Source organism: Corvus moneduloides, chromosome 12 (assembly GCF_009650955.1).
Source record: "Corvus moneduloides isolate bCorMon1 chromosome 12, bCorMon1.pri, whole genome shotgun sequence".
NCBI lineage: Eukaryota > Metazoa > Chordata > Aves > Passeriformes > Corvidae > Corvus > Corvus moneduloides.
Window position 1 is genome coordinate 8,412,397 of NC_045487.1, and position 13,075 is coordinate 8,425,471.

The window sequence follows — 13,075 nt, forward strand, 5'->3', positions numbered from 1 at the left end:
CGGGGCGGAATGCCGTTGGCCAATGGGCGAGGAGAGGCGGGGGCGGAGCGCGGCGGGTCCCGGCAGGCGGCGCGCGGCGCTGAGGGCTTGGCGGGTGTTAATGGCGGACGCCGCTCCTGCCGCCCGGCACTGATCTACCGCTCCCGCCGTCTCTTCCCGCCGCTTCTCGCCATGTCCGTGGTGCCGCCTAATCGCTCGCAGACCGGCTGGCCCCGCGGGGTGAACCAGTTTGGGAACAAATACATCCAGCAGACGAAGCCGCTCACGCTCGAAAGGACCATCAACCTGTGAGCGCCGCCTCGGGGCCTGCCTGGCTCTGCCCCCTCCCCTCCCGTCCCGCCCCGCTGGCGAGCTCGTCCCCGCTCTGTCAGCAGGCTCGGCGGGGTTTTCCCTCCGTGCCCGCCGTGCGAGGTCCCGAGGGTCTCGGCCCTTCGAGGGACTGAGGGCTCAGCGGTGGCAGAGCCCGGGTGCCGGTGGGGGCCCGGCCGCCCGCCTCGCAGGGGCTGCTGAGCCGCGCTGTGGGTACCGAGGGCTTGCTAGCCTCCGGGGGAGTGTGGAGTATTTGGTGTCAGCGCTTTAGTGCTTAGAAACAGTGTCTGGCTCGGGAGGTGCGAACCCTAAGTAACACAGGGAGGGTTTAGGTGTGTTGAGCATCACAGTAGTTTTCGCACTGTTACAGGCATCCAGAAAAGCGGCAGAAAGAGAAGGGCTTTTTCTTGGCCGCGCTGGGATTTGGGCTGACCCTGGGCAGTCAGTAAGATGTGGCTAGATGTGCCTGGTGTTTGTGGTTTGTCTGGTGCAGGTGTTGGAGTTAAAATCCAGAGCGTTTGCTACCAGAGAAAATTGTCACTAATGTCACTAATGTTACTAATGTCACTGTGTTACTAATAAGTATTTATGTATTTTTTAATGAGGAAATAGTATATTTTGTCTTTCCTCCAGTAGAGTCTGGTGGATGTGGGACGTGTTCTTTGCTAAGTGCATCTGTCAAGTTGCAAAAACCAGCAAATGTTAACTGCAACAGTCAATATTCAATTTTAGCTATTAATCACTGACACTTCTGTGTTTTTTTAGTGTAGCTGAGTTTATTCGGAGTCTTGTGAAAGTTCAAATACCAACTTCAGAAATTAGAATATTTCTACTGGGTTTCTGAAGCAAAGATTTATCAGGAAGCTGTGTTACCAGCAGCATTTTTATTAAGTCGAAGCTAAGGATTTTGATGTACAGACTAATGCACCCACTTTAGTATAGTATGGGTTAGCATAGTAGGTTATTAATAAGCCATTTGTGTATCTAAAAATGGAAAAGGAAAAAGAAACGTAGATGGTTTTAAACTATAAGTGAAAGTAGGGAAGCTTGTTAGTAAATGAATCTGTGGTTTGGAAACTGTTTTGGCTCACTTGTCTACATGAGAAAAAGCTCTAACAATGGCAACTGGCTTGTGATTTCACCACTGTAAAACATGAGGAAAATTAGAGGAGGAGGGGTGCTGGAATTTGAGGGGGGAAGAGTGTATGCTACTAAAGTTTGACATATTTGGGGAAAGAATCCATGGCAAGATGCATCTCAAGGAAAATATAAGATCAGTCATTCACTCTGTTAAGTCAGTTGCTGTGTGCCACAAGTCAGTAAAACCATGGTGATAACTCATCACTGCTCTGTCCAGAACCATTTTCTTCTCCCTTTTGACTTAGCTGGGTGATTCTGTCTTTCCTCCAGGTCTCCTGCCATCAGACCTCTATGTTACATGGATTTAATTGCATAATAATACTCCCCTGTTGCCCTCTGTGCTGTGTTGCACTGACCAGTTTCTTGACTAACCTTTCTTTTCTTTTCTGTTTTCATTCCCTCTTGCCTGGAGAAATCGCTGGGTTTCTGCTACACTGTGACAAGAGTGCAGGGGTCCAGCATCAGCCCAACAGAGGGATCTGCTCACACTCTTGATCTTACCCCAGGCTCCCAACCCTACACTCAGAAACTCAACATTTCTCCTCTTCTGTGATCCACGTCTGATTTCCCACTTCAAAACAAAACACTTTTAACAGTTTAGTTCTCAGGCTCTCATTACATCTGGAGAAAAAAATTGCAGTCCTGTGCAGCTTCCTTCCTTCCTTCCCAGCAGAGCTTTATCTCCAGTCTCTTTTCCAGCTCCTTTCAGAGCTTCAGCTGCCTTTTCCCTGCAGTGTGGAGATCAAAGAGGGTGTCTGTTGAATGACAGTTGGTTCTGTGCTTCTTTTCCTTCTTTTGAGCTAGCACCAGGCTAGAGTGTAGCTCAGCAGGACTGTCTGTGCTTGTGTGTTCCATAGTGCCGATCTCCCTGGGACAGGGGGCTCATAAGCCACCAACAATGATTTTAGCCCTGCACTATGACTTACCCGTCAAGCAGTGAAGGGTCTGCCTCAGGCTATGTACTGTGTCATGGTGATTTAAAGTTAGATTTCTTGTTATGCAGCAACATTTTTTCTCCTCCTTATAGGTATCCTCTGACCAACTACACGTTTGGCACAAAGGAGCCTCTGTATGAGAAGGACAGTTCTGTGGCAGCTCGGTTTCAGCGCATGAGAGAAGAGTTTGACAAGATTGGCATGAGGCGGACAGTGGAAGGGGTTCTGATTGTGCATGAGCACAGGCTGCCCCACGTGCTGTTACTGCAGCTGGGTACAACTTTTTTCAAGCTGTAAGTGTCTGTTTCTTAAGTGTAACTTCAGTTTTTTGTCACAGACCACTAAACATGCAGGCTAGGGGTTAAACTGTGTCCAACTGCTCAATGTTTTGAATGGGATTCATTGCTTGTAAAGACTTAGTCTGGAAAGTATTTTTTGAATGGTGGGGTTTTCATCTAAAGTGTGTTTGTTTGACTCTGCTCATGAGGGGGGTGATTGAGTTTGGAACTGACTGGGAATCTTAGTTACAGTGCATCACTACAGTAAAATCTTGTTTAAAACTCATTAGCAGCAGTTGGTGGTGTGTTGTACTTGCATTGTGAAAGCAGTTAGGCTTCAGTAGCTTATGCTATGCCCACAAAAATGGGCAAGTGGAGGTCAAGGACTAACCCCCTGTAAATGCAGAATGATACCTGTTTACAAACTAATGGTTGAGCTGGGATAGCAAGAAGGGTAGGCATCTAAATTTGAGAAAATTGCTCCAGTTCATCTCATAGTTATCACAGCCAGAGTGAAATTTTAGTGTTTGATTATGTTTGTAGTGATGGTGGTGATTTTAGTTTTCAAACTAGATAGCCTTGGCTTGTCTTATGTTACCCTGTTTGTCTTCTTATTATTCTGTTTTAACTTTTTATATTGTTCTCAATTTTGTATGTGTTAAGTCTAATTTTACGTCTAGATTCGTTTTTGACATCTTGATTTGAAGGGTTTTTGTGGACAAACCAGGAGAGACTGTAAATGATTTGCAAAGTGCTGTAATGATGAAAATGAGTAATCCTGCATCATTTTCCCACGAGTTTTATTTTCTGGTTTCTGTATGCTTCAGTGAATGCTGTTTTTGTGATAAGAGCAAATACAGGCAGTATTTACAGCCCTTCAGCTTCTGGTTATTATTGTTAAAACTTTACCCTTTGAGTGTCCCAATTATTATTGTGTGTATTGTTATGCTTTGTCCTGCTAAACTGAAAGTATTTTATGCAATGGTTGTTTTTATAAGAGACATAAACGTATTAGTTTCAGTTTTGGTGAAAGCTGTCCTGCTGTCTTCAAATTCAGCAAAGCTAGATTTGGAACTTCTGACTTAAGAGCCATAAGTGAATTTGTAACTCCCTGCCTGGAAGCACACTGGAACTTGCCTGTGAAGATTGGTAAATGCAATAAAATAACTTTAGCTTTCATCATTGATTATTTTAACAGACCTGGTGGTGAACTCAATCCAGGAGAAGATGAGGTAGAAGGGCTCAAACGCTTAATGACAGAGGTCTGTTTTCTTTCATTATGTTCTATAGCAGAATGTTGCATTATTTCAGAATTACCAGAATAAGCTAAAGCATTAGTCTTCTTACCACTGTTGTTATTTTGTTGCTTTTGTGATGTTCTCAGGTAGTTAACAAATAAAGCAGTCAAGTTTTCATTTGTCTGCATCATGAGTGTGGCTGACTCCTACCTGCTGCTCAAGTCCTGTGTTCATTTGCAGCTTTGCTTTCTGACTGGCTTCAGGCAAGTGTGTGTAGAGATGAGCAATAAAATATGTTGTGGAGGACAACTGATGGGGACTTGCCTTTGAGATAGTCCTCCCAATGCACCATTTTCTCCAAGTAACTAATTCTGCCAGATAGTGTGACAATGTATTTCATTTTTCCCATTGGTCTGATAGGACTCAGTCCAACTGAGAACAGCATAGGTTTTGAAATGGTTTCTAGAGTGCCCTTGTCCTACCAGGTGAGGAGGCTTTTAGTAAAAAATCTCACTTTATACAAAAATACTCTACAATTCTATTGAAAGCTGTCTCAGAGCAGTTATGAACTACATCAGACATATATTACAGCAAGTCTTTGTGCTTCCAATATGTGTTAACTAAAAAAATTTCGTTGAGGTAGTTCAAGGTCTGACTATTACTGGATTTTTGATAGATACTGGGTCGTCAGGATGGTGTTCAGCAAGACTGGGTGATTGATGACTGCATTGGCAACTGGTGGAGACCAAACTTCGAACCTCCACAGGTGAGTACTCCTGTGGGCTTCCATCTTCTTTGGTCAAGTTCTGTTTGTACTTCTAAAAGCCTTCAACCTACCAGATGGGCTTCTTGAGTACCTGCTGCATGAGCAATTAGTTTTTCTGGGTTTTATCTATTTCATCTCCTTTCTATGACTGAAGAGAAACCACAGCCCTTTTTTAAATGGACACTGCTGTCTCCCTCCTCACACCCGTGTGATGGACAAGAAACCACTGGATGTAATAGCTTCCAGTTCTATGCTGAGACAGATGCACCATTTAAATTCCTTTTGTAGCCACAATGGAAACTCTTGTACTGCTGCTTATGGAACAGATACCCTGTGAATAAATTAGCCTCACTACCCTATTTCTTAGGGCTTTAATGAAAATCCTTGCTCAGTTTGCTTCTATGCATTTCTGTTTTATTGGGTTGTTTTAACTGCTTGTGAGTATTGGTGCCACTTTAGATTCTGTCAATAGTTGTGACAGCAAGAGCATTCATTTCTCGAGTACTTTCTTATGAAAATGGTTTATTTTATGCTACAAAAGAACAATATATGACACGTTGAAAGTTTGTACAGGGGTTGATAATTTATAAAGTAGCACTTAAGATTGCACAATTTTCAAAGCTCTGTACAACTGTTTTTTACCATTTTTCTTCTAGTATCCCTATATCCCAGCTCATATTACAAAGCCTAAAGAACACAAAAAGCTCTTTTTGGTCCAGCTTCAAGAAAAGGGTAAGTGTTTGCATCGAAGTGTTGTATTTGTTACAGTGTTTAAATGCTTGTATTTCACACAAGGAAATCTAGTAGCATTGTGATTGTATGCTTGCAGTTGTTTGTAGTTGATCACTAATAAAGTTAAATGTTGGTATTTGTTTTGAAGGTAGATCCTTTGAACATGAGTTCCTAGTAAATTTTCATTCTTGCTCCTGCATCAGTCTGTGTACACTATGTGAATCCCACATTTAACTAGAGAAGGAATAAACCTGCTTGAGTGCTCCATGTAGCGAACTTGTTTTGAGGTCTACATGGAGCGATGATACCGTGGCTGAATGTGTGCTGGTTTTTCTGATTTGTCAGCTTGTATTTGTTTTTAGCTTTGTTTGCAGTCCCCAAAAATTACAAGCTGGTTGCAGCACCATTGTTTGAACTCTATGACAATGCGCCAGGATATGGACCCATTATTTCCAGCCTTCCTCAACTTTTGAGCAGGTATGTTGTATTTGTATAGTGGTTCTTGGGAATACGTTTGCTGTGGGACTCCAGAGCAAGGCAATGCGCTACAGAAACCAACTTGAAAAGGTTGCATCTATCCCAAAGATTCTGCCTCAGATGAAGTGTGATGGACACTTTCGAGGCACTGATCACAACTAGCTAGCACCAAAGTCCTGCCTAGCAGTCGTAGCTAAGGAAAACGTGGAAGATAGTGAGGATGAGGCTGTGCAGAGGCTGAGGAACAGCTTCTTGTAGCTACTGGGGACCGCTAGAGAGTTAAAGCCAGGATGTGAGCTTGAAGCACTGAGTTAGGTGTGGATGAATACAGCTTTGTGCTGGTTAAATGTGGTGGGTTTTTTACACTCTGTAGTAGAGTTAATGAAGTGTAGCATCTTTATGACACAAATATCTGTAGCTATATTTTTTCCTTCCTCTTCCAATGTGTACATGCTTTGACTTTCTTACCTGGAAATGGCTTGTGGCTCGTCCCTCCAGAGCTCACTAGTCTCACTGGTCTCTTACTTTAGAGAATGTTCAGACATCCCAGGTGTCCCACAGCCTGCCAGCTCTTCCTCAGGGAAGTAGTTCTGTCACCCACCTACTATGATGAAAAAAGTATGTTAGCAGAATGTTAGCACTGGTATTGCCCATAATATTCTTGTTTCCTGCTGAGCTTTTTTCTCTCTAGCCCCAGTTTTGGCTTCTCCTCCTCTAAAGACAGCAGGTACTTCCTCTTGGGTACCAGCAAAACACTATCTGTTATGCAGGTTGGGTAGTGATGCAACAGACACATCCAAAGGCTGGGCATCTGGAAGCTGAGATGGATGCTTGCTTCTACTGTTATTTATGAAACTTAGTTGGGAAAAATTCTCTTTTGAGTATGTCTGTATGTTCCCCTTGGAATATGTAAGGTTGGCCTGGCAGCAGAAATGCTGCAAAAGAGTTGCTGATGGAGGAATATAACTCTCACTGTGATTTTTGTATCTATGAACCTGTTCTGGGAGATGAAATGTTAATAATTAGTTCTTCTGCAACCTTAAGAGACAGTTGTGCAATGCTGGTGTAGGATTGGCTGTTAAAAATGATGCTTCCTGCTACACTGTAAAGCTGTCTTATTAAAAAATGCACTTTTGCCCTGTCAGGTGGAAGAGTGCTGTTCAGAACAGAAACAAAACATTTGCTTATTCATTCAAAAATGCCCTTAAAAAAAGAATGAAAATTCCTCACTTGGTATAATGCTCTTAATTTTAGGTTCAACTTTATTTACAACTGAATTCCTATATACCTGAAGACTCCAATAGAAGAAGCCGTCTCTGTGAGCACAGCTTTAAACTGTAGAGAAATGAATATGTGTGATACAAGAATTTTTTTAAGTCATTCTGTTCCTGAAGGCCACTAAACATTCTATGGTATGAACAGAGAAGTGAATCTCAACTGTTTAGCTAGAGAGATGGCAATGGGCTACCAGTGTTTCAATCCCTTTTCACTGTAATACTCACCAATTTATTGTTTTGTACCATTAAACAATATGGTTAAGATTCTGTTTGTGTTGGGTTTGGTTTGGTTCTTGTTGTTGGGAGGTTTTTTTTTAGTGGTTTTTTTCCTTCTGTTTTTAGTTGTTTTATTTTTCTTTAATTGTCTCTTTTAGGTCTATATTTTAAACATTATTACTTTTCTTCAGGAGTACAGATGACCTTGGAAATGAGGAGGAGCTAAGCCATTCAGAGCCCATTCAGATGCTGCAATCTCTATCCCTGAGCAGGGAATATCCCTAGGATCTGGGAGAAATGAAACAGTATAAGTGGGTGCAATATTGTTTTGAGCCTTAATTAACTAGGAGACCAGAACTGCTGTTTTGAGGGAGCATGAGTACTTAATGGCAAGTGTAGCCTTTACCTTTTTTTACCAGAACTGATCTGTTTGTACAGGGCTTGGAGGAGATGGAACATGCATCTGTTCCTTCAGTGCCCTCTTAAGACAGTAACAACCCAAAAAATTCTGTTGGACTGGTCTGAGATACAGTTAAAATAGGGAAAGTGAAGTTAATTTTGTATATTTTTCCTCAGCTGTGGGACAGAATCAGGGTCATGCTGAAACGCTTTGCCAATGCCACATGCAAGTGGTTCCATGTTATGCTGACCTGTGCTGTCTTGTCCTGCAAGGGATACCCACGCTTCTGCTTTTTCTCCTCAACATTTCAGTCTCTTGTATGTGGCAAATACCAATCTTCCTAATTCTGGGGTTTTTACATGCTTGGCTAAATGTAAAGTCCAGTTGGATGTGACACTTCCCAATGCCTTTATTTTGCTTAATGAGCCTTTAAAAGATTTGTTTCCAAGTTCTGCGTCTGATCAGAAGATGCACTGTTGCTTGTGCACTGTCCTCTCATATGAAGGCAGGGTTGGAGAATGCCTGCTGCCAAGAGAACTGAATCTTGCCAAAGTGCTTGGCATCTGCACTGGTAAGCAATGTACAGAACAATCTTGACAGCTTGGTGCTTTGGTCAAATTGAAGCTGTGCAGTATGGGAAGTGTACTGACAAATGCATCAAAGGTAGTGGAAGGGCTGTTCTCTTCGGTCCTATGGATGGAAGGCCCAGACAGATGGTGAGTAGAATGTATGGTTTCTTAGCTGCCACCTGGGGGAAATAAAGCTAGCAGGGGAGCGGAAAAGAGAACCCTTTTTGCCCGTGGAAGTAAGGAAGGGCAGGTGGAAGTTTGGAAGTCAGATGCTGCAAAAACAAGGAGCAGAGTGCAGTTTTTGAGCCTTGGCACTTAAGAGCACATCTCACCTTACTTACCACACGGTAGTTAGGGAGACTAATTCTTGTTCCAGGCTGCCTGTGGAAGGGCGCTGCTCCTGCAGTCTCTACGCGCTCTCCTCTGCCACCCTGCCTGTGGGTTTGGGGCCTCCCGAAGGCCCCTCTAATTCCGCCCACGCGCGGCTCCGGCGGAGCGGCCGCTGTCCCGGGCGCGGGGGGGTGCGGGGCAGGGCCGGGCCGGTGGAAGCGCCGCCCCGGCCGTGACTCAGCGCGCGGGGTGACGGGCGGACGCGGCGGCCGGAGCTGGGGCGGGCGGTTCGGGCCCGGTCTCTTTCCTTTCTCCAGCGGGGGCGGCTCGCCCGGCCCCGGGGAGGGGCGGCGGGGCGGGCGTTGAGCCGGGGGAGCGCGGCGGGCCGAGGCCGAGGCCGGGGCCGGGGCCGGGGCCGGGCGGCGGTGAGGGCTCCGCAATGCCGCTGCTGTTCCTGGAGCGCTTCCCCTGGCCCAGCCTCCGCACCTACACGGCACTCAGCGCCCTGGCGCTGCTGGGCGCCGGCCTCAGCGCCTACCGCGCCCTCACCCAGGCGCCCGGCGGGGCGGCGGACACCGAGCCGGCCGAGCCCCAGCGCTGCGCCGGCCCCGGGGCCCTGGACGTCGCCTACTACCTGCTCTCCGATAGCCTCTGCGTCTGGGTGAGCCCGGGGCGGCGGCGGGGCCTGCGGGCCCGCGGCCTGCGGGGCTGGGATCGGGATCGGCCTCTGCCGGCACCTCCCTGCGGCCGGGGAAAGGCGGGCGGGTCCGGGGGGTGTTTCATTATTGTTGTTTGGAAACTGCTCGCGGAATAAAGACGGGGCTCGGCTGGCTTCCCCCTGCCCGCCCCGGGCCGCCTCCGCAGTCGCTTCCCTTCCTGCTTGGCCGGGGCAGTGGGGCAGTGTTAGAGCCGAGCGCCCCGAGAGTTCAGCCCGCGGCTTGCGCTTCTCTCCCCGAGCGCCCCTCGCTTGTCCTGGCCGGGGGGTTTGGGAGAAGCTGTTGGGAACGTTTGCTGCTGTCCCAGGCGGGTGCTGGGCTTAAGCTTCGCCAAGCACTGCCCGACCTGCTCTCCCAGAAATCTGGGTAAGGGACTGTCAGGTATTCGAGCCCAAGCTTTACATGTCTTTGGTTTTTTTTTTTTGGGTTTTTTTTTTTTTTTTTTAATATAGGACTTAAAGTCTTGTAGGTAAGAGGAAACATTCTCACCATTTAAGAAAAAAAGAAAATAATTGTCTGTATCTTTTAAAACCCAAACCTCATAATGAATTTTGGCTCACTGATTTGTAGTTGAAATAAAGGCTCAACAAGGGAATATTGAAACCTTGCTGAGTTGTTGCTGTTAAACTTTTCATCTGTCTGTCACTCAAAGGTGGCAGTAGTTGGACAGCTGCTTCACAACATGCTTCCTTGACTGAGGTGCTGATTTTTTAATATACCAAACACATTCATTCTGTTGAAATGTGGTCTCTGGACCTTAAGTTAAGAGTCCTGGAAAAGTTTTTTCTGCGTCCTTTGGAAATGGCAGGGTGAGGCTTCTTCATCATCCACCTTCTCGCCTTTTTAAAGTCCTCCCTAGGTCAAAAGTTAATTACAAGTGCCTTTGCCAAATGTGAGATAGCAGTTTTCCCAGGCCCATGCGTTCTGCTTCTTTCTCCTTTGCTGTAAAGCAGTTTCCCAAGAAAGCCTCAAGCAGTGTTGTTACTGAAAGCGTGTGCTATTCAGCATGTTTTGAGGCAACCTCTGAATCCTCTTACTGTAACAAAGATTCAAACTGGAGTTTTCTTATCTGCCATGTGTTAAACAAAATTAGCATCTTTGTGATCTCGAAGTTTTGTCCCAGTGTTCCTTCATGAAATTTGCTAATCTGTATTGTGAAGAGGTAGATCAGTTTGTTGGCTGTACTGCTGTATCAAACTAACTGTGTTAGTATTTCTAAGAAAAAAAAAGCTAAGTGACTTATCAGCTACTTAATGTATCTTGGAAGAGGCCAGGCTTAAATTTCACCAAAAAAAGAGGAACTAATACTGTTCTGTGAACAACAGCAGGTTTTGTTAGACTCGTTCATTCCCCTTCTCTCCCTCCTTCTAAATAGGGCAAAAGTATTTGTTGCTGACTGCTGTCTTTCTTTCCAGGTGCTAGTGAATACTGCTTGCTGTTTTCTGATGCTGGTTGCTAAGCTAATCCAGTGTATGGTGTTTGGTCCTCTTCGTGTCAGCGAGAGGCAGGTGAGACAGCAAACAAGGAAACCGTGAAACATGGCAAATGTTGTGATTTTCTATATAGAATTGCTGAAACTGCACAAGAAAAGTAAATTTTACAATATAGGTCTTACCATTTGGTTAGCTAGTATATCCACAGCCACAAGCTTCTGGTTTATTTCTAAGGGAATTTTTCCTATTGTATTTTATAAGCCCACAGTCAACTTGAAAATCCTGTTTCTTAATGAACTCCGTCAGATTTCTTACAAGTGCACCTCACTTCAAAATACTTGTAGCATGTTCTTCTCTATCCTGTCTGCACCTGGCAGCATTTCTCCATTGCGTTTTGTAGTTGTCAGCACTGGCAGTCTTGAGTTCCCTCTTCTTTTGTACCTTGACTGCTGGAGAAGTGCTTTTCATCCTCATACACTGAGTGGATGGTTTACAAGCCTGCAGGTTTAAGAGGGAGTAGGCAAGAAAATCCCCAGAGAAAGGAGGTGAGCAGGACTGAAAACTGAGGCTGTTTAGTCCGGCTCTTGGCTATATGAGAATGTTTGTAAAAATTCAGCAAGGGAACTATGAAAGCCCAGAGTTTTTAAAAACAGGATCCTGCAGAAGATGAAAGCAGCAGCAGGACCTTGAATAGTATCTTTTTAATAGTATTTTTTAAAAAACCGGTAAGGAAATGCATGAGTTGCTTGTGTAAATGCAGTAGCACTGGTTTGGAGTGTGTTCACGTATTAAAAAAAAGTCTTTAAATGCAGTTCTTTAGGAATCAGGCCATGATGATTTTTGACATGCAGAACTAAGGTACACAAAGCCTCGTTAATAACTGTGGATCTCTCAAAGCCTATTGTATTTGTAATTCATATCCTGTAGTGTCTCTGAGTGGTTTGTTAAAACCAAGGCACTATCAAACTGCAGTGGGCCAGATTTTCTACCCAGTCCATGTTGACTATAAGGATGTAGAATTCTAACTGGTTATAGTTTCCAGGATGTTCTCTACCCTCTTAAAAGCTGAAGTGAAAAGCAGTAGCAGGATGGATCCATTTGTGTTTGGACAGTGGGAGTTTGCCTCAGTTGTCATGTAAAGGAAAGCTGCTTATTAATACTGGCAAGCCCAAAACGGCAGCATCATTAAGGAATTCAGGGCCTGTCTTAACTAAACTCCTGGTGACTTCATCTGTACTTTAACAAAACATTTTGTTTCATAAATTTTTTTTATCCCCTCCAAGCTGGCTTGCTGTCTGCTGCTTGAGAACATCATATTGTTTCTTTCATACTGCGTGTGTGTGGGAATCATTTTATTTTCATTGCTCATCCATCTCATTCTCCACTGTAGGCACTGTGATTCTTAAGAACAGACTTTGTCATCTTTTCTTAATCATCCGTATTTTTTGGCAGGTTTTTGTAACCAAGGTGCTAGGCAATTTGGGCATCTTGAATAACTAACTGTGGCAGCTCTACCTGCATAGAGGACTGTGTGTTTGCAGCCTGGTAGCTGAGTTGTGTGAGCATGAGGAGTCAGTGAGATCAGACTTGCTTTGTGCTGAGCACTGTTTTAGGAGTATAGCAGGAAACTGCATTGTGTGCTGTGTAGCACAGTTATTGTGCCATGGTATAAAAGACTAGATAGATACTAAGATCTACTAATATTTTTAATACATTTTTTAATTCAGTAAGGGTAATAACAAATACTATTGAAGGTGTGTATGCAGCAGACTTTAGCTAATGTATTGTTGCGTTTCTACCTCCATTTTTTTTTAAATTTCCCTTTTTCTTCTTTTCTTTTCCCCTCCTTTTCTTCCCTCTGTGTGGATTGTTCAGTGCTTTCACTACAGTAACCAAGTGTCTTCCATTACAGCACCTTAAGGATAAATTCTGGAATTTCATTTTCTACAAGTTCATCTTCATTTTTGGTGTGCTGAATGTTCAAACAGTGGAAGAAGTAGTGATGTGGTGCCTCTGGTTCTCTGGACTTGTGTTTCTCCATCTGATGGTTCAGCTCTGCAAGGATCGCTTTGAATATGTAAGTTTTGATTAAGGGCTGTCTTTTGGGACATGCAAATTCTGTTTCTGGTTCAGGCACTGGCTTGTGATAAGGTACAAACAGATCATTTAAACCGTTTCCCCACTCTGCAGTACTGAACGTGTGCACTTCCCAGTAGCTTCAAATATGTGCTTTAAAGTACAATGTCAATCTTACTCCTT

At 44.5% G+C, this 13,075-nt stretch overlaps 2 protein-coding genes across 2 annotated transcripts in view; both read left to right on the forward strand.

Moving 5' to 3' along the window:
• Positions 1-49: 49 nt before the first annotated feature.
• NUDT21 (nudix hydrolase 21) lies at positions 50-7,419 on the forward strand. The gene is made up of 7 exons (XM_032121480.1): positions 50-287; positions 2,477-2,677; positions 3,861-3,924; positions 4,577-4,666; positions 5,323-5,398; positions 5,761-5,875; positions 7,130-7,419. The coding sequence occupies exons 1-7, from the start codon at positions 172-174 to the stop codon at positions 7,149-7,151; spliced, it is 684 nt and encodes a 227-aa protein (XP_031977371.1). The 5' UTR covers positions 50-171; the 3' UTR covers positions 7,152-7,419.
• Positions 7,420-9,055: 1,636 nt separating this feature from the next.
• AMFR (autocrine motility factor receptor) overlaps positions 9,056-13,075 on the forward strand; it is a 28,375-nt gene continuing 24,355 nt past the window's right edge. The window contains exons 1-3 of the mRNA XM_032121475.1: positions 9,056-9,328; positions 10,799-10,891; positions 12,729-12,893. Of these exons, the coding sequence (XP_031977366.1) occupies positions 9,107-9,328; positions 10,799-10,891; positions 12,729-12,893 (480 nt within the window). The 5' untranslated portion in view covers positions 9,056-9,106. The remainder of the gene's footprint in view (positions 9,329-10,798; positions 10,892-12,728; positions 12,894-13,075) is intronic.

What these genes read in the sequence shown, in the direction of transcription:
- NUDT21 (XM_032121480.1), top strand. Translation starts at nt 172, where the DNA reads ATGTCCGTGGTGCCGCCTAATCGCTCGCAGACCGGCTGGCCCCGCGGG. An exon ending in GGTACAACTTTTTTCAAGCT is followed by an intron (nt 2,678 to 3,860) that starts GTAAGTGTCTGT and finishes TTATTTTAACAG; the next exon opens with ACCTGGTGGTGAACTCAATC. An exon ending in CAAACTTCGAACCTCCACAG is followed by an intron (nt 4,667 to 5,322) that starts GTGAGTACTCCT and finishes TTTTTCTTCTAG; the next exon opens with TATCCCTATATCCCAGCTCA.